General features: G+C 42.4%; 1 protein-coding gene across 5 annotated transcripts in view; it reads right to left on the bottom strand.

Annotated features, from left to right (window-relative positions):
- The window catches only part of DIP2B (disco interacting protein 2 homolog B), a 217,435-nt gene extending 190,896 nt beyond the window's left edge, over nucleotides 1–26,539 (bottom strand). For 2 of the 5 annotated variants that reach the window (XM_061615250.1, XM_061615253.1), the window contains exon 1: nucleotides 25,738–26,539. In XM_061615250.1, the coding sequence (XP_061471234.1) occupies nucleotides 25,738–25,840 (103 nt within the window). In that variant the 5' untranslated portion in view covers nucleotides 25,841–26,539. Of the gene's footprint in view, nucleotides 1–9,808; nucleotides 9,827–25,458; nucleotides 25,478–25,737 lie in introns of those variants that run through there. The other 3 variants (XM_061615249.1, XM_061615252.1, XM_061615251.1) reach the window with 3 other exon arrangements.
- Nucleotides 26,540–26,831: the final 292 nt, after the last annotated feature.

The following is a 26,831-nucleotide window of genomic DNA, read 5'->3' as shown; positions in this document are numbered from 1 at the left end:
GGCCGCATCATCACAAGCACCTTGTCCATGTCATCAGGCACCATCAACTGAAACCATTCCCAGGAAGTTGCAGCAGACATTGCACTGATAATGGTGTGCATTTATATGGTGGGTAGCACTACTGTTGCAACCCATCTTAGATATGGCCATGATCCAGGAGTGGATCATAACTCACCAGTTGAAGACCAATGTTACACCATAATAATATGATGTAGGAGCCCTGAGCTCCTTTGGGAAGAAGGGAAGGATACAAATCAAAATAATAATAATAATAATGGAAACCAAGTGCAGGTAAGAATGGGGTTCTCCCTACCATCAACAGCAGCGAATGTGCAGGACCAAGTGATGGCTCCATGGTAGCAGTTCAGAGGGCTGAGATGTAAGAATGAATAGGAAATGCATTTAAGAAAAATTTGTGGCAAGAAGGTGTATATGGACCAAGCTAGTGCTCACATTCTAATTCTGTGCAACCCTGCTAAACAGAGTTTTCAGCAAGATCTACAGCAAACTATTTTACCTTGGGCAAAGCAAGTGCATCAAGTCACACAGAGATACGAACTAACATACAAAAATGCTTCTTGTCCCTCTGTATCCAACCTAGCACTTAGTATCAGCACCCCTCTCCCTGACAGACACTACAGAAGTGTTTTTATTCACAAAGTCACCCAATTCCAAAAGCTATAGATGCCCAAAGCATAAAGCATTATTCCTGCATTGAAACATATGTTTTTCAAGGCAGCTAGCCATCCAACTGTTTCGACAGCAAGATTACAGACAGCTGACTTATGTCAAAATGCAATACAATTCCTTGCATTGTTTTTATACCCCTGGGGACATAGACTAGGGCCACATTCACACCATACATTTATTCCACTATTATTCAACTTTAAACAGTCATGGCTTCCTCCAAAGAATCCTGGGAAGTGTAGTTTGTGAAGGATGCTGAGAGTTGTTAGGAGGCCTCTATTCCCCTCAGATAGTTAAATTCCTTGAGTGGTTTAATCCCTCTTTCCAGGGAACTCTGGGAACTGCAGGTCTGTGAGGGGAATTGGGGTCTCTTAACAACTCTCAGCACCCTTCACAAACTACACTTCCCAGGATTCTTTGGGGAAAGCCATGACTGTTTAAAGTGGAGTAATAGTGGAATAAATGTACTGTGTGAATGCAGCCCAAGATACGCAGGTTGCTTGATTGCTGTGGAAGTCTACAGAAAGAGCCTCATGCTGGTCACTGAGGCAGGAAATTCCCTTCTATTCCCATAATGCCAGACTGCTTTATGGTACCCTTGTAAAAGTTCATAATCTAGACACTGTATCAGGTACTATGGTTCCAGAAGTTAGAAGAACTGGGGGTAAAAATTGAAAATTTCCCACAACCCCCCTCCTTAAAATGTTTTATGCTTCACTACAATCATAACTTTTGATGTAAACAGAATCTTTTACAATGCCAGTATAGGGGGCAGATAAGTCAAGCAGGATCCCACAAAACATGTGAAGATCTGAACCCCTAATAACTCATTCTTCATCATTCTTCACAAGGTAGTGCAACAGACCCAAAACAGAACTCAGTAACTTAAATTTGGAAACACCAAGATTCTCCGACATTGCCATCTTCAAAGCAACACAATTGCCTACAATATACAGTTCCATCCCTGAACCCTGACTGGATTGTGAAAAGGGGAAGCCTGGACTCAAGGAAGAAACATTAACTGGACTGTTGCAACAGATAATTGACTAAGGGAGCAATCCAACTGCCGGGCAGCCAGCAGAGGGGGAGCCGGCAGAGGAGTCGGCAGAAAGCTCTGCAGGCTCTGCTGGGAGCCGCATGCACAAGCCAGCCAGAAAGCTCCAGCAAACAGGCCTCCCAGGGAGTAGGCCCTGTAGCCTGAAATAAATTTCACTGTTTTACTCTGCTGGCCTTTTGACCAGCAGTTTGAAGGGAGTACAGGACCCAGGGGAGGGATCTGAACACGAGAAGGATCTCACGTAATCCTCCCATGGCTCCTCCCCCACCATGCCCCTGGAACACCCCATTTTTGGGCCTTCCACTGGCTTCCACCAGGCCGCTGGCCATCCTCGGTGGACCCCCAGCGGAGCCACATCTCTAGTTTTTTCCCCCAAACCTTCACATCTCTAGGTAGAACTGAAGAGGAGCTCCAGTTTTAATCCAGAAGAAAAACTACTCTGGGTATCAAATGTTTGCAAAACAATGTGGTAGCCTTTATATTTACAGCTATATAAAGCAACTCTATCCAATTGCTACCTCCAATGCTTCTGGCATTCAGTGCTATAGCTGAGATGTAAAGGCACTGGAATGGTTGATGGGCACTTTTTCATTATTTTGTCAACATTACTTACTTTCAGTATATGAATTGTACATGAGTTTTTCTCTTTTGCACTGTCTTACGATATCCTTCCTTCTCCAGAAGTATACAAAAACCACCACCCCCATCCCAGCAAAAAAAGTCTTGCCTATGGGCCTGCAACCTACTAAAATCGCAGTGCAAGTACAAAGCCTAGCCAAATTTTGAAACTGAATATGCCAGCCCATGCAGTCATCTGGGTAACAAGATGGCCAGTACACCTGGTAGCTCTATAAAAAGGCAGTCACAATAAAAATAATAATAAAAACATATGATTCACAAGAGAAGCACAGACAGGACCATAAAACACAACCAGCCCTCAGGACAATGTTGCACTGCCCACATACAGACAGTAAAGAAACTTAGAGTTGAACATTCATAAAACAATGCTCAGCCTGGCCAGACACTCCTCAATGATAGATAAGGAAGCCATCAAGTTTGAACTTATCTGGTCTGAGCAGGCTGAGCTGAGGACCAGCAAGGTTCTCTTCTACACCAACAATGTCGGTGTTCTTTTTTAAAAGCCCTGGACTTCTCACACTCCCTGAATGTTATATATAAACTGCCCTATTGCTCTAGTAAATGAAGAACTATATTATTTCAACTTCTCAATTAAAATATAACAGCAGCAAAATTGGTTCAACCTTATAAACAAAGAGATGCATTTCTTCTCAAGCAGAAAACAAAACTAGTATATTTAAATATTCCTTATAAAACCTTTTAATTTATTAATAATAATAAAAATATTTATTTGTTGCTTTCCTTGCAAATGCAACCCACTAAAACACTAACACCAATTGTAACAGATCAATCAATCAATCAATCCACACATCAATACAGATAAAAGACAGGTCTTACAAAACACTAAAAGAGGCCACCAGTACCACAAGCCCTTCAAATTAAGGGCCAAAAACCTGAGTAAAAAGGAAGGTTTTCACCTGGTGCCTAAAAAATAGATAATAATGGAAACCAAGTGTGCCTCTCTGAGGGGAGCATTCCACAAGTGGTGAGCCACCACTGAGGTGGTCTATTCTCATGTTGCTATCCTCTACACCTCCCTTGGAGGGGACACACAGAGAAGGCCCAGAGATGAAGAATGTGGGATTCGGGTCTGTTCCAGTTGACCCAAAATAACAATATACTTGGCATTACTCTCTGAATGGAACCAACTGGGGCAAATTTCTAAAATCAGCTGATGGGATTTAGGTCATACATTCTGTAGCCACCCTCCTACCATTTAGTATTGGGTGTGTGCTTGTAGACCAGTTGCATTTAAGCCCACTTTTAGGCATTCCGCACATGCTCAAGGGCAGCCTCTTCATAATCATCAGTTCAAAGGAGGGCTGAGCCCTGCCATGGAGAACAGATACTGGGGCTAAATCTAAGCTTAGATTGCTCCGTCCTCATCCCCTCAACCCTTCCATGAGGAACAAAAGGCACTGTGCACATGCTATGGAGCCTTGTCTTTATGATGAATAGTTCACAGGTAGGTAGAGCTCTGGCATGAAAAATAAAACTCAGCGCTAAATTCAAACTCTGGTATAACCCCCAATTGTTCTGCTTTTACCCTATCCACTTGATCCAGTTGGGGGAAATGAAGCACCCAAACTTCCCTTTTCTGCAAGACAACCAAGCAGCCAGAGGCAAGCCTGATCTAGGAACTTCCCAAACGCAATTCACCACCTATCCTGGGATTCCAACCCCTGTCTCAAGAATTTAAGTCATCATTGCAATCAGTGCATGCCACTGCACCCTGATAAGCTTGGATTTGGGGCAGGGCAGGGGGAGGCTATACAGAAAGCGGGCCTGTAGTTATAAAATTAGGAGGTGGAAGAACTTGGGAATTTTTGAACAAGTAGTCAAGAATTCACAGATCAGATTTTTTTTAAAATCAGGTAATTCTACTGAATATGAATTTGTCAACAGCTGGTATAGCACAGTGGGGAGGAGAGCCTGGCTGGGAGTCCGGAGTCTGTGAGTTCAAATCCCCGCTCGTGTCTCCTGGGTGCCAAGGGCCAGCTAAAGATCACCCCCACAGGGAGTGACTCAGGGGTTACGTGCCCTGCCACCTGTGCAGCCGTGGGCAAGCTGCATAGTCCCAAGGAGCCCAGTTGCCCCCCAGCTGGCCGTTGCAGACCAGGAAAGGGCCGGCTTGTGCGGCTGTGGCAAGCTGAGCAGGCCCTAGCCAGCTGGGGAGGACTAGCCTCAGAGGGAGGCAATGGTAAACCCCCTCTGAATACCCTTTACCATGAACACCCTATTCACAGGGTCGCCATAAGTCGGAATCGACTTGAAGGCAGACCATTTCCATTTTCATGAATTTGCCAACACTTGCAAAATTCTACTGACAATTTCATAAAGTTTAGTGTCTACAGAACTTAAATATTCATTATCTTACCTTCTTATCTCACATCTTTGTAAACCTAGTAGTTAACCATAAAACCAACTCTGATCCCTCAAGACTTAAATCTTTACTTCTGCAGTAACACAGATGTCCAAAATGATCTAGTACACGCTCTATAGTTATAGGCTACTTGCCAAATGTAAGGGTCCTTGGAGAATTCTGTCAATACTTGTACAGGTTAGCATGTAAATCCAGCCAAACACAATACAAAGGGGACAGGGCATTCTTTCCTGTCAGACTATCCCAGCTATTAGAGCAAATAGCTGGAAAGCTGGAAAACCTAAATGATTTGTCATTTCTACCACAGGCTTCCTACGAAGACTAAACCAAAAAAGTCGCTCATTCTCTCTTGGCAAACTTTTCATAAAGGCTTTATTTTTGAGTTTACCTTCTAGATGTCAGATGGCCCAGCTTTAAAAACAGGATAATAATGGGATACTAATGCCTACAGCAGAAATGTAAGAATATGCATAGGAGGCAGGGAGCCTGTTGCGGGAAGAGGCAATACTACAAGGCCTATAATAAAGGTAAATAACAAATTAGAAGACATTATGAGTCACATTAGCATCACATTGGAATTCCCAAGTTTCAGTAAGCCAGAATTTACCACCACAAATTTTTGAAGTCCTCGGGCTCCTGTTTTGTAAGGTCAGCACAACAGATCAAGCCTTGCAATATACCTCAGTTGCAGAGGTGAATCAAAGGTTAGTCAACCTTTTGATCTACCTATATTCAAGGCCCAATGATTTGAGACTTCAAGTACAATCTACAAGCACTAAAGCAAGAAGCATATAAAATCAGTAATGGTCAGTGGTAGCAGATCTCTCATATTCCCCTTTTGCAAAGAGAAACAGGCTCCAACAAGCAGCCACAGACAATTAAAATAGCAGTATTTCCAAATTTAACGTAGCATTTAATTCTAAATAGCATCTTCCAAAGAATAAATAGAAAATAAAAAGGGTGAGATAGAAATTTGTTGGGGAAATTACAGTATTAATCTCACCTCCTTTCCCACTGACTATGTCCTATGGCATACAGTGTTCATGAAACAAAGCAGTATTTTACAGAAATCTGGATTACTAAAATTTAGGGTTGCTTGCAAGTATGTATCTCCTCCTGGCAAAGGGGAGCAGCAAGGATAAGTTAGAAAAGGGACTTAAGTATTCACTGAACAAAGGAAGGGGTGGATCAATAGAATCCATGGCATGGTGGGGAAATACAAAAAGTTATAGTAAGTGACAAAAGTCTCCTTCCACTGTAACCATGAGGGCAAGTAAATCTTACTGTTCTTAGGGAAGTACTCCTTATAGGAGATATAGTCCCAAACAGAGTTGTTACTGGCTTGTCTGGTATTAAATTTAGCTGGTTGCCACTGTAATTTCAGGTGATCAGACGAAAAAGGACAGACCTACTGCACCTTTAATAGTTGCCATGCAAGCCAAACCTGCTGAAATTCCTCATTCTACATAACTATTAAAGGTTCATCTGGCCATTTTACTACAATTGCCAATGCTAGACATATACAACTTCCTCCATAGAGATGCAGAGATAGAGCATTGCTCCTGTCTACATCCAAAGAAAGAGAGCCATGGGCCAATGACAGCTTTAAATTTAATTCCAGAAGTTCAGGTTACACACAACTCTACACTTATTTCATCTCTATGACACACACTGATCTCGGGACACAATTACTCCTTTTCATTGGGATAGTAAATAGTAAACTAACTAGGCAGACTTGAAAGCAGGAAAGTGCTGGCTTGGACATTTAGGCTGACAGCAGTGAAGTCTCCTCCTATCAGATCTCATACTGATCAGGTAATATCAGGCCTTGGGGTTGTCCTGTTAGTATTTGTCATTAGCACAAGATTTGTATATAGTTTGAGCTGATATTTGCTACGGGGGGGGAACAGAACAAAAGAAGCACATATGACTCTGCATGAGTCAGTGATATTAGTGCTATTCATCAATGATTCAGAAACAGAATCATGAGAAGTTAAGACTTGCAGCTTCTGTTCCTGACTCTGCCACTGACTCACAGGGCGACCTTTGGAAAGTCACAATTTCTGACACAGACTCCCTCCTTTGCAAAGAGATCAGATCATTTCAATAGTCCCCCAAAACTATGTTGCAAGAATAAATGAATATTATGTAAAGAGGTTGTGGGTGCCTGTTCACTATGGAAACTTAAGTTTGCCATCAGATGTTAAAAGCCCTTAGGTAACAACCTCATCCTCATCCTCCACAACACCTACGGTTAAAAATGGTGGGCTAAGAGCATAAGAATTAGTCTGTCAGTTGAAAGCTCCAGAGTCTTGCACCAGTCAGCATAGCGGGCCTGTTGGAACACATTTTCACCCCATCCTAGGATTGTTCCCAGGTAGGTCAGGTGAGGGCCTTGGGTATCCTTGGGCTAAAACATTCTCTTACTCCTTCCCCTCTGCAGCAGGAGAGAAAACAACTGAACAGGAGATCCCACTGTTATTTGAATAAGAGATGTCCTCTGACATGAGAGATTAAATTAGCTTTAGAGGGAGCACCTTAAGAAGCATGCAAGAGGCAGAAAGTCGGCTCCTGAGCTCTTCCCTTTGCCTTGCTCCTTGATGCAAAATGTCACTCAGATATAGTATAATACTTAATACATATTAGATTAAAATTAAAATATAGTATTACACTTGATCCTGTCCATCATAAATAACCTAATGGTGGTTTGCACACATAAAAAACACAACATAACAAATCAAGACCAATACTGTGAAATCTATACGAAGCCAACAGCAGAAAAACAATCCCCCACTACAAATGGGCAACACTGATCAACTGCCCCCAAATGCCTTGGTAAAGAGGTATATCTTCAGCTGGCATTAAACCCATTTAATCCAGGTGCTAGTACATTTCTGATGGGAGAGAGTTCCATTGCTAGGGTGCCACCACAGAAAAGTGCCCAATGTACCACAGTTCCAGGTGGGATCTCCAAAAGGGTCTCTCAGGCAGATTTCAGGGCCCAGGCTGGTTGATATATGGAAAGGTGCTCCTTCAGGAGTATCAGAAGTAATCAAAGAGCAGCCCACCCACAAAGTTTTGCGTTGTGCTGGTCCATGAGACGAGTGGCCCTTCCATTTAAGGTTTCCAATATGCAAGTAGTTACGCACATGCCAGCCCCACAGCAATCTGTTATACAAAGTCTTCAGCCTTTCTAGACTTTGGACCCAAATGCAACCTAAGCATTCATTTAGGAACACATTTCTTAATTTTTTACAATATATTTATATGGTGGTGGAGGTGCTGTTGTACCTTAGGTAAAACTACAGCCTAGTAGTGGGTCCAACCACACAAGTTGAAGACCATCTTTTACAGGGATGAAGAATGGCAGCTTCAGCCTCCTTATAATTTGTAGGTATCAGCTACAAGGTAGAAGTTGTGAGCCAGTAAAAAATCCTAGCTTTCACATGCCCTCTTCCCATACCCCACCTGTACTGAATTTTTATTTTTTGAGAGATCATGTCCCTGAATCTCGAATCTCTCCACCTTTCTGTAACAGAATGAAGCGTTTCCATTACAGTTTTAGAAAGGTATCTTATCTTACAAGGCTGCTGTACATACGTAATACACATAAAGTGCTCTGACTATTCTGCTATATAAATGCCAAGTATTATTCTACCACAAATCAAAATAAAACAGCAGTGTGGCTTGTAGAAGGATGTTTGATCACAATTTCAAAAGTGTCCAAAACAGTTCACATACATTCTCACAGAATCCCTGCCAAGATCCTCTATGGTAGGCTAGCATTATCACCTACATATTAGAAGTGACAGGTGGCAACTGGTTGAGGCTAAGAGAACAGTAGCTTGCCCAAAATCATGAATTGTTGTGGAAATGAGCTTTCGGGGGGGGGGTGCTTGCTAGCTCACAGCTCAAACTCCTATCCACAACAAATACACACTATCTATGACATTTCCAGAAAAAGCTTAGGCAAAACTACAAGGGCATTTCATTATTGTAATGTTTCCCATTAAAGATAGAGTTTATTTATTTATTTAATTTATATCCTACCCTTCCTCCCAGCAGGAGCCCAGGGCACTCTTTTGTCATACAGGCATAAAATACCCAGATTATTGCAACAAGCTTCATATCTAGCAGAAGTGAGCATTTGCTTCCATTAGATACAGCTTGCACACAACTGTGCCAGCACAGAGCCATTCAGTGCTGCAGGTTCAACAGTTTGGGAGGGGAAAGAGCTGTTCCAGCACTCCTTATCTTTGTTCACTGAATAAACAACTCTTCCTGCATCAGGCTCCCCACATAAGCACACCAACTTCTGCACCTTTAATTCTGCCATCCCTGCTTACTTCTTTGAAGACTTCCAACACAAGAAATTGCTTTTGGTAGACAAGCAATCCAGAATCTTTAGTGAGACACATGGATACAAGAAGAGGAATGAAGTCATTTACTGAAACACATTCAACCCCTGCCACCTAGACAGGCAAGCTCATATTTAGTCTGAAGAGTAAACAGGAACCTTAACTCCTACAATAAGCAGGATGAACCAAGCACAAAGAAACAATTACCTGGAGTGCTAAGCTTGGAGGAAGTCTGTCAGCAGTGAGAGTGTGAACCAGGGTAGTGCACTGGACACAGCTATGAAGCCTCACATGGTGATCTTGGGCAAATCAATGCCTTAGTCTAATGTGCCTCAGATCATTGTCTTTAGAAAAAGTTGCTCAGAGCTCCTTTGGAAAAGGTAGTAATACCAACACGAAAATACTCTCAGATTACAATGAATAACTCCGAACAAAGGAATTTCTACATACTGCTAGGCAAAGGAAGGTCCACATGGCTACATCTTTCCTCCCAGCATATTATTCCCGAAAAAAATGGCTATGGATTTACAATTTTATCATAACGAAAGATTTCCCCACACTTTCAATATACTTTCATTTTTATAGATAAGCTATTCATCATATGGCTGTGGAATCAAGCTTGATATAGACAAGTGACACTCCAAAAGAATCAGAAACCAGAAGTAGGGAAGGGGAGCAGCTTACCTTGAAGCATTTGGGATTCCCAACACTGCGTGAGCAGAACTCCACAGCAGAGCTTTAGAAAGGGAGAACACAATTCATGGACTGCTGATCAGTGTGGCAATCAGAGAATAAATGAGAACTACTCACAAACTAGTTGCTTCTCTAAGAAAGCCACTCCCCATGTCAATAGGAGCTGTACTACAGATTGCATAATTCACACTGTAGGGCGGAGTGTGAAGGAACTTTATGACCCAGTCTAGAAACACTGACTCATCCCTCTGCCCCAAGCTGGGTTATCATTCTGTCTTTTTCTGTCATTACTGACATGAGGCAACACCATTAACAACTCTCTGTCCAACTCTTGAGCAGCATCGCAAAATTGAACTTATGCTACCAAGTCTGCTCCATAATAGCAGGTGTGGGAGGGGAAAATCTGCACTGGAATTGCAAGGAGAATTCAACCCTTTCTTCTCCTGCCATGGTCCAAACTAAAAGCTGGGACCAGCAGTAGGTTCTAGGCCGGAGTGGTAGTGGTAATGCAGAAGGCTGGGAAATTTTTAGAAATCTGCCCTGCAGTCCTGACCAAATTTGGAACAGCATACCCATCATTAACTTTTTTTAAAAAATGCAACTGTGAGCATCACATTTAGCATCGAGTCTGGCCCTCAGAGGAGTGGCTAACTCTTTGACTAGATGCATTTATCATCTACTTTAACCTTCTACGACAGGGGTGGCTAACCTTAGGTCCTCCCGATGTTGCTGAAGTACAACTCCTATCAGCCCCAGGCAGCATGGCCACTGATCAGGGATGATGGAAGCTGTAGCTCAACAACATCTGGAAGGCCACAGCTTTCCTATCCCTGCTCTAAAATCAACACACTTCATGTTTTGTATGTTTACTACCATCACCATTCAATGGGCTTCCCCTATTTCACACTGCAGGATGTTACCCCTGCTTCAAGGCTGGGTTTAGGCTGTCAAAGACACAAGGGGGCTTGTTTCTTTTCCCTATCTTCCTCCATGGGCCTGTGATCATTTGTTTTAAAAAGTAACAGTGAGAGGGTGGGATATCCTATGTACTCCCTTGTCTTCTTAAACTGAAGTTCTCTGGTTTCTCCCCTGCAACTGCCATCCCTATTAATTTATAAATTCATCCCAGAGAGATGGAATACTGAAAAGGACTAGGGGTGGTGGTGTCTTGACCAGACAACATATAATCAGTCCAGACCATAGTTGTGTGTATTTGGGGGAAGGTTATGACAGCAAGTCAGTCTTCTTGATGGACTTTCTAAAAACGTATGTCAGCATAGAAAGCTTCACATCCTGTTATCTTTCGAAGAATGAGCAGAAAAGTCTTTTTATTAAAAAGAAAAAAGGCTATGCTACAAATGCCACCACTACTACTACTAAAAGAAAGCAAAAACAGAACCAGACATTTATTTTATATTATAGTACTGGAGAATAATCAGCAATTAAAAGAACACCTGAATAGCAGTGGGGAAGCTAGACACCTTTAGGGGTGGACACCAAGCAGGAATGGGTTGACTGGGTTGCATATGGGAGTTTATTTGGGTTAGCAGCAAAATTCTTTAGTACTTAGCAGTAGTATGACACTTTTTAGAGCATCCAAAAAACTTCACATGCAATTACTTCAGTAATCTTTACAATCTTGTAAAGTAAGCTATTATTTTCTACATATTGAAGATAGGGAGCTGAGAGATTAGCAGGTTGCTGAAGATGTTATATTAATTGCATCTTTGAATCCTGTGCTCAGGACCCTCCTCTCTCTCTCAACACTGACAGTCACAGGGCCCTTAGTCCAGACTGGAGCTACAGCACAGAGCAATGGAATGACTTTTTAAAAAAAGCTCTTACAAATAGTTGCAGAGGTGATATTTGTTAGGAAAATATCATGAAGTAAAGAATCAAACATACCAGGGATCCAATCCATATAAGAAGATCCCACAGTTGATTGTTTAAGAAAGGATAACCCCAAGGACAGAATTCAAAGATATGGTTACTGCCATGTCTAGTTTAACCCTAAGGTCACCTAGCAAATTTATGTGAAAGGTGAGATTTCAAGCAGAACTTTTCTGGATCACAACACAGTATCTAAGCCATTAGGCTGTACAAGCTCTTGCTGTATTGTCAGCTGCAACATCCACCATTAGGTCCATAACAAGCCAGAGCTATCTGTCCTACACTGCAGACAAAATTATGGCTACAACGCCAGCAGCCTGTACAGTAGGGCCCCGCTTTCCGGCGTTCCGCTTTAAGGCGTTCCACTGATGCGGCACCTTTCATTTTCAATTTTAAAGGGTTTTTTCCCCCTTTTGCGACGTTTTGTGCTATTTTCGTGTCATTTTCGCGCGATGCAGCCCATTAAAGTCAATGCGGTTCCGCTTTACGGCGTTTTCCGCTTTACGGCAGGGGTCCAGAACGGAACCCGCCGTACAAGCGGGGCCCTATTGTACACACTTATTCTTGCCACTGTTCTGAGGACATACTTAGGAGAGCACTGACAGCTTGGGCTAGCTTGGCTCTGCCTACACTTGTCATACAAGCCCTGTTAACAACAGCAGAATCTCACAACTGTTGCAAGTATGGTTAGGACTCCAATGCAAAACAGCTTCCAAGTATAAAAGCAGAGCTCATGTCAGACAATATACTTAGAAGCAAGAATTCAGTTTAACCTACTGCTGAGGTTGAACATCTAGTACAAACATTAATAGCTCCAGATAGTAGGCTCAGAATCTGGCACCCTGCAAATCTCAGCTTTGATTTTTAAAGGAAACGCAGGTTTCTGTGCCTGTTTCACAAAATGAATTTGAGGGATGTTGGCCTGCAATACTCCCAACTTGATTCACAACTTTTGGCTAGTATTTGTGGTCATCACTGGCTCAAATAAAGAAATCCACTTTTTTCCCACCTACCCCCAGCTCCCTGTGTATGCCTAAATCTTTCTGGCCTGTCTCAGTCTGTGTTGGGATTTTACAGAAACAGCACAAAAGATTCACAGTCTTTCTGCAAAACAAGCACAAAGATAGAAAATGACTCATCCCCTTCCCAAATTATTTAAATTCAGAGAACCTTGAGAAGAGGTGACTGCAAGAGGGAGAGAGTTGTTCCCACTGAAAATCTGGAAAGTGGATTTGTGGAGCCCAACCCATAACCAAAAGTTGTTTCAGACAAAGTTTCCAGTTGTCAGGAAATTCTACAGTACTTATACAACTATTTTCTCCTTCCTGGGGGTATTATTATTATTATTATTACCATTATCATTACCAGCAGCAGCAGCACAAAAAATTGGAAAAAAATCCTCACCAAAAAAACCTGAAAACTGGGAGACAAAAGAGATTATGCCAACTGTCCATATACTTTATTCTGGGCTCAAACATTCAGACTGCAGAGTAGGCACTTCAGTCTTCCTTTCATCATTATACAGCCAAGTAGGTCTCTGCATATGCACCCCAAATTAAACAAACAAACAAAGATTTCCTGTATTAGGTGGCCATTTCAAAATCAGCATGTCCAACAGATGTACCTCATTTCAACACAGCAGCAATTGAGCATTCCTGGTCTACATGAGTAAAATGAAATATCTGGAAAAGGAACATGCTGGATCATGTCACAGGACTGTGTCTATCACAATCTGGTCTCACTTATGATGGAGGAAATCCTTATAGGCAACCTTATTGCCACACTGGGCTCCTTCTGGGAGGAAGGGCAGGATATAAATTTAATAATAAATAAATAGTCTGTACTATACGCAAGGGCATTACAATTGCAGAGACAGTATCACTGAGGTGTCCTTCCTGGCCCTGCAGAGTTTGCCCATGGAGATTTGCACAAAGGATCCCTCACTTAATGCACCTTTATTTATCAGGGTTTGGAGCTGGTGTTTTTTTAACCTGAGGGAATTGTCCCATTTGGGGACAGTAGGGTTGTTAATTCCTTTCTTAAGCATTAACCTTACAAAACATCCTCACTCTTTATGGGGTGATCCACAGCTGTTATAAAAAGGCATGGACTTTGAAATTATTTACAATCCAGACAAATCGCAAGGGGCATTTCTTTACTGACATCAGTTTGCCTCAAGTAAGGCTGAAATGAGATATCATGGTGATTAAGGGATTTCTGCTGAAAACAGGACCTTCGTGTCAGTTCCCCCACATCTTTCTACAAAGCGTAGCTAAGGAAAATCATGAAGCAGCAGCACTGCATTCTTCGTTTCCCCATCTGAACCCCGGTGGCAGCCAATAAAGTGAAGTGGAAGCAATGAAATTTATGACATGATGTTCTGTCACATGCTTCCTTAACGAAACACCTTAGAGGGAGGACTGGGGAGACAGCATGGAGATGTCATTTTCAGCAGCAATGCTTTGATCACCATAACGACTAATTCCAGCCCAAGATCTCAGCAGACACTGGGTCACACATTTAAAATGCCTTATTCCCCCTCATGTACATGCCCTTGGTTATGGATCAGTTTCCCATTATGTTCAAGTCACCATAATGTCCCTGCAAGCAGTTCCCATTCTGAAAAATGTTAACGTTTCACATCTGAGAAGCATTCACAGCACCAAAAAATTCAGGATAATTTTCATAAGTGAATATGTATATACACTCTTCCTATGATGTTCTCCAGTATCAGACTGACACAGAGGAACACTCCCTAAGACTTCAAGACAAAGTGGGAAGCAGTTTTAAGATGTGATGCGATAACAACCTCCCTTGGTATGGAGCTCACTATGCAACAATTCCACCTGGATGCCAATTACATGGATGCACAACTGTACCTGAAGACAGCTTCCTATTGAATCCCAGCAAGCAATTACATCTTCCAAGTCTACCAGACTCCTCTCCTAACACCATGCATAAAGTCAACAAGCACCCCAAAGCTAGTAGTCAATCCACCTTTCAAAAAAGAAATACACTACACAATGAGGGGAAACTATTTGCTCTTGGCCTCAAAACTGTAAGAATATATTACTGATTCTTCTTGTCATTGCTACAGAAAAAGCAGGGGTGTGGCCTGGGAGAAGCTTGATTTCTGCTTGGACCTGCACCAAATACTTTCATACTGTTTGCCAAAGAAGGAAACAGTTTTCTGACTTCATAGGGAGGCAGAACAGGTTAAGGACATTGCATTTTAAAAAATCACCCTTTAGATTAGCTACTACACCAAAGTGACAGGTATTACAGAGAAATTTAAACTAGGCATCTTCTAATCCAGTTGATGACAGTTCTGTGTATAGGCTAGCATTTTGCAAGAGAGCATAAAACCCAATGAATGTGGGACTGGATGCAGAATTCAGCTAGCTGAGAAAATCAGCTCACATTTATTTATTTTTTAAAGTTTCCAGCCTTACAACTGTGTAGACATGCTTGAAAAAATGTATGGGCAATGCCAACCAAAATCTCAGAAGCCAGAGTGCCAAACTGAGACTGCATTCCTAGTCACACTTACATGGGTGTAAATCCATTGAACACAGTGGTACTTACTTCCAAGTAAATATGAACAGGATTGCACCAGGGGCTGAAGGCAATATTGTGTTACCCTGAATAGTGCCTTGTCCCTCACAAAGATTTGAAAACGAGAATTATGCAAAATAAAAGAAATTATGCACATTTACATAATTTATAAGATCCTCCGTGGCGCAGAGAGGTAAGCGGCGGTAACGCAGCCGAAGCTCTGCTCACGGACGGAGTTTGATTCCAATGGAAGGGGGAAGTCGAATCTCCGGTAAAAGGGGTCAAGGTCCACTCAGCCTTCCATCCATCCGTTGTCAGTAAAATGAGTACCTGGCATACGCTGGGGGGTAAAGAAAGGCCGGGGAAGGAACTGGCAATCCCACCCCATATAAATGGCCTGCCTAGTAAATGTCGCAAGACATCACCCTAAGAGTCAGAAACGACTCGCACTATAAGTGCGGGGACACCTTTACCTTTACATAATTTATACAGGTTGCACAATTCATTTTTTCCCCAAGCGCAGTATTAGTCCTGAAGGCAGATGGTTAATTTGTGTGGCACAGAGTACACACAGCACATTCTACCACTAATAATGTTTTGCAGGTGATTTTGACTGGACCTGAGGAGCATAACCCAAGGAGGCACATACTGATTTTATTTTTATTCTTCCATTTCAGCTGAGGCAGTGGTCACCAACATTTCAGGTGCTGGCTAAAAGGAAAGCAAGGAAAGTAGAAATATGAAACTTGTCTTGTTCTTAACTGAACTGGAAAGGAAACAAAGGAAGAAAAATCAATACTGTGAACACAGGTTAAAGACATTAGCTTGTTAAAAACAGCACCAGAAAATCCAAAGCATTCACATTGTTAGCATTATAGAGTGCTAAAGTTACAGGCAGGAAAAAAGTAGCCACAAAAATGAAACATAGAAGGAAAACAACCACTAATTTATCACTAAATTAGTACAACCAGTTTAGCATTAAAAATGTTTATGGTCATGTTCTTGCAAACTAAAGTAACTGATTATTGCTTCCTCTGTGGTCAGTGGGGCTCATGACGCATTGAGTTTCCCTCAGAGTCATCTGGGCCCATTTTCCAAGACGTTGTTTGATACATCATTCTTATTTGATTTACTTGTCCATTATCAATACAATAATATTCTGTCTCTTTAAACTACATACGATTTAACAGCAGCTGACCTTGATTTCTCTATATACACAATGAAGGTGGGTGTTTTTTCATGAGCAGCCTCTGGTTATCTTCCCTTGGAATTTCAGTGCCCTTTCTTAGAAGTGTTTGGCATACTGGTGGTAAGATATCTCTTATAGGGGATCTCTATAGCAGTTTTTTTTTTATTCACCATAATAATTCTGGCTTCTTATTTTATAATTTCAGTGATAATTATTCCCTTGAATTTTCTTCTTTGGATTTTTTTGAAGGCTACAGGTACAGTTAATGAAATTGGCTACTTATGGACCATAGCTTTTGGTTCTTCTGTTAATTATTGCTTTTTGTATTGCTGTCAACCAAGTAATATCTTGGGAGAGATAAGCTTGGCTGCTGTCCTTGCTTCTGAAGAAGTATTGAAATGAAATCACACTCAGATGTTTTCGTCAACTGAAATACAAAATTTAGATTGTTTATTATTCCTGTTCATAAACTCATATACAGAATGTGGACTAATATTTCCATTTATATTGGTTGTTCTACTCTTTTGAGACACAGTTTTGTATTGTTTTGTATTCATTTATGCCGACTGATACGCAGGTTTCTTGTTTACTGTTTGCTACATGTATTTGTATTACATTATATTAAGGATGTGGTTTAAGGGTTTGTTTGTTCTTTACCTGTATATGCACTTCATTATTAACTCATCATTCTAGTCATTTATTGGTCCTTGACTTGGCTATTCTGCACCTAACACAAACGTTAACAGTACAGAAGCACAGCATTTCATACTAAATAAGACCTACATAAGTACATAACACTGTTGAGCTGTTGTTCATGTGAATGCTGCCTATTAAACAGGTTTGCCATAGAGTGTATAAATCTTCCTTTTTTATTACCATGTCACTTAAGACATTGAGGGGTTTTTGCTTAACACATGCCACAATATCTATTTCAGTCAGTTCTTTGCAACCAAACTCCCAAGAAGATCAGGGTACAACTCAAGTTGTGCCAATTCCCAATGAAGCAGACAGGTATGAGGGGAAGCTCTTAATTATTATTGTTATTATTTATTACATTTGTATACTGCCCCATAGCTGAAGCTCTCTGGGCAGTTTACAACAATTAAAAACATTAAAAACAAATATACAAATTTAAAAACACATTTTTAAAAAACAATTTTATTAGCCCTCATCCAGTCCATTGTCGCAGCCAGACACTGGTTCAGCACATTGACAGCCTCACCTGAAGAGGATGAAAAGGAGAAATAGAGCTGCGCGTCATCAGCATACTGATGGCAATGCACTCCAAAGCTCCAGATGACCACACCCAACGGTTTCATGTAGATGTTGAACAGCATGGGGGACAGAACTGACCCCTGCGGAACCCCATACTGGAGAGTCCAGGGTGTCGAGAAGTGCTCCCCAAGCACCACCTTCTGGAGCCAACCCGCCAAGTAGGAGCGGAACCACTGCCATGCAGTACCTCCCACTCCCAACTCAGCCAGTTGTCCCAGAAGGATACCATGGTTGATAGTATCGAAAGCCACTGAGAGATCAAGGAGAATCAACAGAGTCACACTCCCCCTGTCTCTCTCCTGACAGAGGTCATCACACAGGGCGACCAAGGCTGTTTCTGTGCCAAAACCAGGCCTGAAACCTGACTGAAATGGATCCAGATAATCGGTCTCATCCAAGAGTGTCTGGACACCCAGCACTGAGGGTGGGGGGTGAGCTTAGCCTTTCTCTTGCTAATGCTTTTCTCCCCAAACTGTTTCTCCCCCTCCATTTTTATCCCAGCAAGTTACTTCAAGTGACAGAGCCACTTCAGGACAAATACAGCTAGGGAAAATTGGGGATAAGCAAATACTGGAACAGGGTTCAGCTCCTCCACCAGCTTTATACAGAATCTATGCCAACCCAGTACTGAAACACTGGTCTGCTGCCATCATGTCTAGCTAGGCTCACAGGCTTCAGATTTTGTGGTCATGGGACCCAGTGTTTGTGTCCTAGACGGGTCACCAGTTATAGCTGCCATAGCCTGCGTAAACAGAAATCCTGAACATAAGCCTATTAACAGAACGTATAGATTGCCTGAGAAAGTTTAAACAATATACTATGTTATCAGCAATTCTTCCATAGACCAGTGGGTGGGGAGAGTCAAATGGGGTGTCAATCATGTTGCTTTTGGGTCAATACTTCCAGTAGAGTTGAAAGCAGAAGCCCATCAAACCCCTATAAGATCAAATAAGTCACTTGCTTTATGATAAAAAGGAAGCCAACGTGATGGAAAGGGGCTAAAGATCAAGAACTTCCTCACAAGTAACCACCTTGTTGGGTCCTGGATTAGTAAACACAATGGCCAAGAGTTTCTGGATGAGTTGGCTTAGAAGCAGTTCCTCTCTCTCCACTCCCAACTGGCCTAGACATGGGACAGACCTTGTGAGACAATGGGATGATTTCTCTCCAAAGGCATCTTCCATCCTATCCAAAGACACACAGTAACTGGCAAGCTTGTTAAGAGATGCCATCACTCTTTCCATCTGGCACCTTCGTTCTTTTAGGGCTTCCTCCCATCCTTCACTGTTGGGCTGACTCCTGCTTATTTCTGGAAGCAGCACATAGGTCTGTTGATGTTGGCCTACAATGCCATTCCCTGCCAGCTGGATGTGCATGGCTACTTCCTGTAGTAGATTTATTTATTTATTTATTTATTGCACTTCTATACCGCCCCATAGCCGAAGCTCTCTGGGCAGTTTACAGCAACCAAAAACATTAAAACAAATATACAATGTAAAACACATATTTTAAAAACAATTTAAAACACAATTTAAAAATTTAAAACAATTTAAAACGCATGCTAAAATGCCTGGGAGAAGAGGAAAGTCTTGACCTGGCGCCAAAAAGATAACAGTGTTGGCGCCAGGCGCACCTCGTCACAAAGATCATTCCATAATTTTGGATGTGAAACGGTATACTGGGAAAAGAAGAACCCTTGTAAGGGAGCTACTGGGACATCTGGGACTCCATTTTGCAGCAGCCCACCTGCTGACGCAGCACCTCTCTGGCATGGAGCGTGCCCTACAGATGTTTTACACAGCAATTTCCTTGGCTGAGTTATGAGTGGTCAAAAACACATACACCCCAGGAAGTAGCAGTGACCTACAGCTAGGTAACTCCAGTAATTTGTCCAAAAGCAGTACTATTCACAAGGAAAGAGCAAGGCAAATGTTTAAAGAGGACTGCAGCAACCCTGGATGCCTTGCTGCCTAACAAACATAAGCCACTTGGTGCCTGAAACCCCCATAGAGTCAACAGATTTAATAAACTGCATCAAAATGTGAAAAACCTCAACATACACAATTTAATAGCAGATTACATCGACTGTACAATAAAAAGGACCCTACAATTATTCAAATGCCTACAGATGACAAATGCCTACTCACTGTAAACATGGCCCTGTAGCCAGATGTCCTAAATTCTACACAATAAGTACAGCTCCACCAAATTCTGTAAACCCAAATTATGTAATGAATAATATATGTACATTTTGGGTAGCACAATCCCATAACTTGAACATGTTGTGGGAAATTGAAATATTCTGACAATGCTGGAAGGAAAACAAGCATGGAATAAATGAGCTTCTGAAGAAAAAAAGTGGGATGAAGTGTTCAAACCAGTATGCTTCACACTTTGACATACAAGACATTTTTGTTCTTTTCTTAAAAAACAATGGCTGCACAAGGCCAAAAGTACAGCTCAACTTTGCAAGATGGAAAGCAGGATTATCAAAATCCTGACAAACCACTGTATTGCAACATGCTGCAATCCTAAGAATCCTCTGAAATGTTTTGCTCACACACTAATGTCACTAGATCCATTGTCAGTCAAATGGTCTCTATACAGTACCCCACTGCAGGCCAGAAACATTTCCCACCCATGCCAGTCCACCTCTTCCCCTTTCAGAAATGAAATGCAGACACATGCTGCTATCATAGCCTATTCAAACCTCTTGCTGGAAACACCCACAAAGTAAGCAATAACTTCACTGTGAAAAAAAAGCAAGATAAGAGTTAATGAAACAAGATGAAAAGATTACTTTTACTCTGCACAGAGGAAAATGTGAATGTAATCCACATTTCTCCTGTAATGTATATTATGCAGTTGTAATCCTCTCCATTCCAGTGCCAAACTCTTAGGCATCTCTGAAAGACAAGAGATTACTGTTATGAACTATCACTACTAGCACTTCCCCATTTCTGTCTGAGGGGACCTTTTAAATCTGCTCCTTTTATTGTTTTTTATTTAGGCAATTTGTATCCCACTCTACATCCTAGTAAGTAGACTGGATCACAATAAAATCAATGATACAACCAATTCTCAATTATAATTACGTAATTATAAGTTATAGCTGGGAGAAGCAGAGGTGTGCCATGTAACCTCAGAATCCCAAGTGCTAAATGTGACATTCATTTTCTTGAAAAAATGATTGTGTGAGTGCACAACAGCAGAGTACAGCAAGATGCAACACTATGTTAAAGCAAAATAACAGCGGCACAGTAAAAACAGCTTAGTTTAGAAAAAAAATCAAGTAAGAAGTGGACATGAAAGAGATGCTTAAAACTAGGCATGGTATGGAGAAAATGGACAAGGAGTTTTTCTCCCTCTCACATAACACTAGAAACAATGAAGCTGAAGGATGGGAGATTCACGACAGACAAAGGAAATACTTCTTCACACAGTGCATGGTTAAACAATGGAATTCAGTTTAAGATGTAGCGATAGCTCCCAACTTGGACAACTTTAAAAGGAGATTAGAGAAATTCAAGGAGAATAAGGCTTTCACTGGCTACTAGACATAATAGCCACACATTGCCTCCAGCTGGGTTCCCAACATGGTGTCCACTTGGTATGTGCCAAGGCTCTCTGCCCTCCCAATTTTTAATTTTTTTAAATTGGGGGGGTGACTTTTGGGGGAGGTTGACTGATTGGCACAGGGTTGCTTGTTTTGGGGGGAATCCTGCTTTTTTGTCTGTTTAGGGGGGTGTTTTATCTTTTGAAGGAGAGTTCTGAGCATTCCCATTTTTTTTTATGAAATGAGTATTTTTTTATGTCAGCAGTTCCAAATGTACCCCCAGGTCCAAAAAGACTGGGGACCCCTGACCTACAGTATGCTTCTGAATACCAGTTGCTAAAGAACACAAGTTGTAATGTCCTGCTTGTGGGCTTCCCAGAGATACTGTGGGAACTAAATCCTGAACTACATTAAGCTCTGATCCAGCAGGACTCTATGTTCTTAAATAGCTGACTGCCACTGGACAAAAATCTATGCCTCTGTCAGGTATTTTCACCTGCACCCATTTTTGTAGCATGACAAACTGAAGCAAGTCAATTTATTCCTCTTTACATCTGTACTGGGCTGGCACCAGGACTGACTGGGCCTTTGGGTACCAGCCTGCCCCAGACCCATGGCGCCCGCCTGCGCATCTCACCTACCTCTCGAGTCACCTTGTCTTACGTGAAAGACATCCGCATGTAGCACACATGCCTGCCATCAACCAAGATGGAGGTAGGGGTGTCAGCCCCTTAGGGAAGCCCCTGAGCCATCTTGGTTGATGGCAGGCATGCACACACAGTGCACACAGCATTCACAGCGACAGGAAAGGCAGGTGGAGAATGCGTGCAGGCTTATTGAAGCCCACACGCTGTCTGTTTTTGGGGGGTGCCTGGAAGCTTCCTTTCCACAATCTGTGGCAGATCAGGAGCCAATGCTGCTGCGGAATGAATGGGAGTGCTACCCTCCCACCCTAAGGAAAGGCTCTTCAGGGCTCCCTCTGGGCCACAGGAGCCCTTGGCCAGGGCCTGACGTGGCCTCCCTCTGGCGCCAGCCCTGCATCTGTACAATTTTAAAAACGTTATTCCTACACTGATTTCTCGTGGTGTTTAGTTCACATAGCACAGTCAGATACATATTAAAGAAGCTTCAAATACGCATCAGTGGCTGATAAACAACTGAACAGCACAGACAAAGCCCATTCTTGATGAGCATATTGATTTAACACCTGATGAGCAAAATCCAACATCATATGAGCATCCGCTTACACATCAGGACTCCTCCTTCTTCTCCCCCACCCAATCTGCTCCAGGTGATGGACCAATCCTCCAGAACAGATTTTATAGAGGGGGTTGGATTTCACCCAAAGTGGTTCTGCAAAATTTTAACAGTCATGCATTCCTCAAAGAAGTGTAGTTAATTAATGATGCTGAAATTCCCTAGTAGAAATCTCCAGCTCTCCTTAAATTGTCAGAGTTCCCTGGAAAATGTGAAGTGACCGCACTGTTAAATTAATTTAGATACCCCGCAATGTGAGTTAAGGAAAGAACCAAGCATGCACTCAAACAGGGAAGATAGATTTTGGACCTGTCTTAAGTTCAACAGCGTATGACTGACAGTGCCACAATCAGAGAAGTACCAATATGCAAGGCGTGCAGGCTGCCATACTTGCACATGCACACACATCACTAGGCAAACACACTTTCATAATAAATTAGTATTCTTGGTGGGCAATGCTGAAAAAGCACTGCAGTGATGTGAGCTGCAGTTTAAAGAGTATCAAATTCAGATGCTGCACAAGCAGGGCAGGATTTCCTAAGAACATGAACAATATGCAGTGTGCAGAAAGTTATTTGTTTTGGCTTTTTAAGGGCTAGATAAAATGCCCATGCTGCAAAAAATATTTTAAAAGTCTTCCCAGGCGTTAAATGTGCCAATAAATTCAGCAAATAACAGTCCTTTCAAAAGGGCATTAGATAACTTTTTTTTTCATTACTTCATATCATCAACATTCACCAAAACTTAACACTAGACAGAATAACCCTATCTAAGCTAAATCCTTAGATTTTTAGATAAAGTATCTATGGAACTAAAAGAAATCAAAGGCACACATATAACTGTGTGCACTACAAAGAGACTATTCAATGTAGCTAGGGATGATCTTTAAAGGCCTGAAACCTCCAAGAGGATGATTATCAATAAAAAAGCCATGTGTGATAGGTAACTTGACAAACAGGGTCTGACACTAAGACTTTAGCACACACAAATTTTCTATTAATTTCTTACTGAGAAATGATCAACAAAAAGAACCCCAACGTCTCTGTTAAAATATCCATACACCACTTCTCTTGAATTGTCTGTTCATATAACTGCTGCCAGAGTAACTTCTTTCTAGGGTGTGCCTACATATTGGAAAGGGCCCTAATGTTATACCACAAACAGAGAACTTAGAGCGAGTAAAAGTGGCATCTCTTGCTTCTCCCCTGATATAGGGTTGTTCCTTTTCTCTCTACTTCAACACAGTGTCTTCTGTTCTACAAAAACCATCTATGGGTGTCATTTACAAGAAAACGGAGGACAATAGCTTTACAGCCAGAGTGCAGAAAACTCAACATGGAGACTTTAAAAAAAAAAAAACAGCCACAGAAAAGAGAAGAGGAAATGTGCCATTTATGGCTCAAACACAACTTAAGGTTTTTGTTTTTAACATAAACAGGAACTTTCTGCTAACTGATTACAGCTGCATGAAACAGCTTGCACAGGTCACATGGAAAATACATTATGCTCCCCCCACCCCTCATTGTTATCCAAGACTCCTTACCCATATGTACACCCCATAAAAAGCAACTGATTTCTTTCCTTGAAGAAACTATTAAAACCCATAAGATGACAGGAAATAAAACAGAAGAGGAAATCATATGCAGGAACATATTAGAATTGGTATATTTATATGATACAAAGGGTGGAGGGAAGACAGAGAGCATCACATCACTCTCTTCTCTCCAATTATGCATGAAAGGCTTACAACTTGCACTCTCACACACACACAGGCATGCAGCAAACTACCCAAGAGCATTTACACAAGACAAGATTTACTAGAATCTTGGAGATACCTCATGTAGCACCTTTTCCAAGGACACAGCCATGAAAATATTTTAATATTTTAAACAAACTAGCTATAATGCACAAATTCTCTCTTATTTACCAAACTGCCAAGCTTGGTAGAAAGTAGCAAGTCATCCCAGATGAGTGCCGGAAAACAGATAAGGGTGTAACAGAGTGAAGGAATTTTATCAAATATTTAAAAGAATCCAAAGAAAACTCATCAAACAGTGACCCACCCAAATACAGGGAACCATCCAGCTCCCATAAACTCAATCACACACCTACACCCCATGATACGCACTGACAGGCACACTGCCGAAGAGACTGAGGGGATGCCCATCCCACCCCCAATGTGGGTTGGGATAACAAGTCTAGTAAAATTTGTACAATACATGTAGCACTTTATAGAGTAAACACAGAAGTACAACTATGGGCCTGAGTATTGGGTTACAATGAACCCCATAGCTCAATATTGGCAGAACTCACTCAAATAAAAATGTAAATGTACTGCCTTCAAGTCGATTCCGACTTATGGCGACCCTATGAATAGGGTTTTCATGAGGCTGAGAGGCAGTGACTGGCCCAAGGTCACCCAGTGAGGTTCATGGCTATGTGGGGATTCGAACCCTGGTCTCCCGGGTCGCAGTCCAACACCTTAACCACTACACCTCACTCACAAACCCAAAAAGATTCACAGAGGCGCTCCCCCAAGGCACCCAAACCCACTGCGGTAAAAACAAAGTGGCAATAAGGTAGTGGCCTACCTATTTCCGTAGACTATTGTACTTAACGTGACAGGAAAGGGATTGCAAAGAAAGGAACTTACAATGTAGTGTTACAGTGCAGGCTTGAACTCACAGTGAAGTCACACAGGCGTGGGGGGCGGGGAATGTAGAAGAAACCTCTTGGATGCAGCCACAAAAATAACAGAGAATAAGGAAATTAAGGCTCCAAAGGGGAGGCGAAGGAACAGAAATAGAAAAGTAACTGAAAAACTGGAAGAACACGCGAACACTTAGCGACCCTGGAAGAAAAATTGTAAAAACCCAGCGAATCAGATCCCTAAATCCAAACGCTAATTTGTACACTCACACATCCTTGCTAGTCCTAAAGGAAGAAGTAAACGCCATATCTAGAGAGTAGGAAAACTGAAGGTAACACGGCACATGATGAGGAAAAAGAGGAAAGGGCCTCTTCACCCACCAACCAACCAACCCCCGTTCAACAGCAAAACCCAAAGGGAAAAAACACCCTCTGCCTTGCAAAGTGGGAAAGATGCCAAGAGTCCGGTTTCCACTCTATAGGGAAGAGGGAAAAGGCTCAGAACCCCTTTTCCTTGTTCTCTGGTCCCACCCTGCTTAAGGGGCTCACCTTCCGAGAGCTCCAGCTCCAGCTCCGCAAGCTGCTCGCGGACCTCTCGGGGCAAGCTAGCCGGAGGAGAGACAGCGCCGTTACCGCCCGGCGGCTCAGCCATGATGAGGAAAGAAAGTGCACGACTCCAGCAGCGGCTCCTCCTCCTCCTCAGTGTAGCGAACTCCGAATCCTGCCGCGCAAAGGAGCAGAGGCGGCAGCAGCGGCGGCCACCTTAGCCATAATCCTTCCCTCCTTTGGTTTCGTCGTCGTCTTCGCCGCCCTCCTCCTCTCCTCGCCGCCGCGTTGAGGGAGTCTCGAATAGGTCACATGAGAAAGGCAAGAGGCGGGTAGGCCCAACCTGGGCTCCAGCAGCTCTGCCACCATGCGAATCAAACGAGCGCCGTCTCGGGCAGGGCTGGGCCTAACCCTGGAAGGCGGCAGGCCTGGGCAGTGGGTGCCCTCCACTGGCTGCCTCACAGAAGCACATTACGCCCATAACGCTCACCGTTGGGCAAGTCTAGGCAGCAGCAAAGAAAAACCAGTTGTCCCGTCAGCACTGCCCAGCCCTGAACAAAACACATGACATTTGTACTGTATAAGGCTTTCAAGTATTGAAAGCGCTTCAGATGCGCTGAACCGGATTCGTAGCTCCGTTTGTTTTAGCCTGGGGATTGAGAATCCGGTGTCCTCCTTATGTCCTTGTCATCCAACTCCCTCAGCCGCAGCCAGCATGGCCAATGGTTGGCGACAAGGGCGGAATGAGGTAGTTGAATACCCTTGTGCAATTCCCAAAATAAAGGCCTCTTCCCCAAAAAAATAATACGTGACAAAAGATACCAGAAAATAGGCTTGAGGTATCTTAAAGACTAACAAATTTATGATTACATAACTTCCATAGACTACAAAAAGGCTCTGAGCATGTGCAGTTGTTTTTTACTTTCTCACTTGGGGCAGCCATCAGCTCTCATTGGCTGCTGCGAAAATATAGAAGACGGCATAATACGGCTGCAAAAGGGGACTTCATGCTTCTACCATAGGCATAAAATTTAATGCTAAATGTCCATATTTTTCTAGGACCCCACCCATGCAGGTCCAAGGCTTTAACTAATCAT

Source organism: Rhineura floridana, chromosome 3 (genome assembly GCF_030035675.1).
Source record: "Rhineura floridana isolate rRhiFlo1 chromosome 3, rRhiFlo1.hap2, whole genome shotgun sequence".
NCBI lineage: Eukaryota > Metazoa > Chordata > Lepidosauria > Squamata > Rhineuridae > Rhineura > Rhineura floridana.
This window is presented reverse-complemented; position numbering and strand designations above follow the sequence as displayed.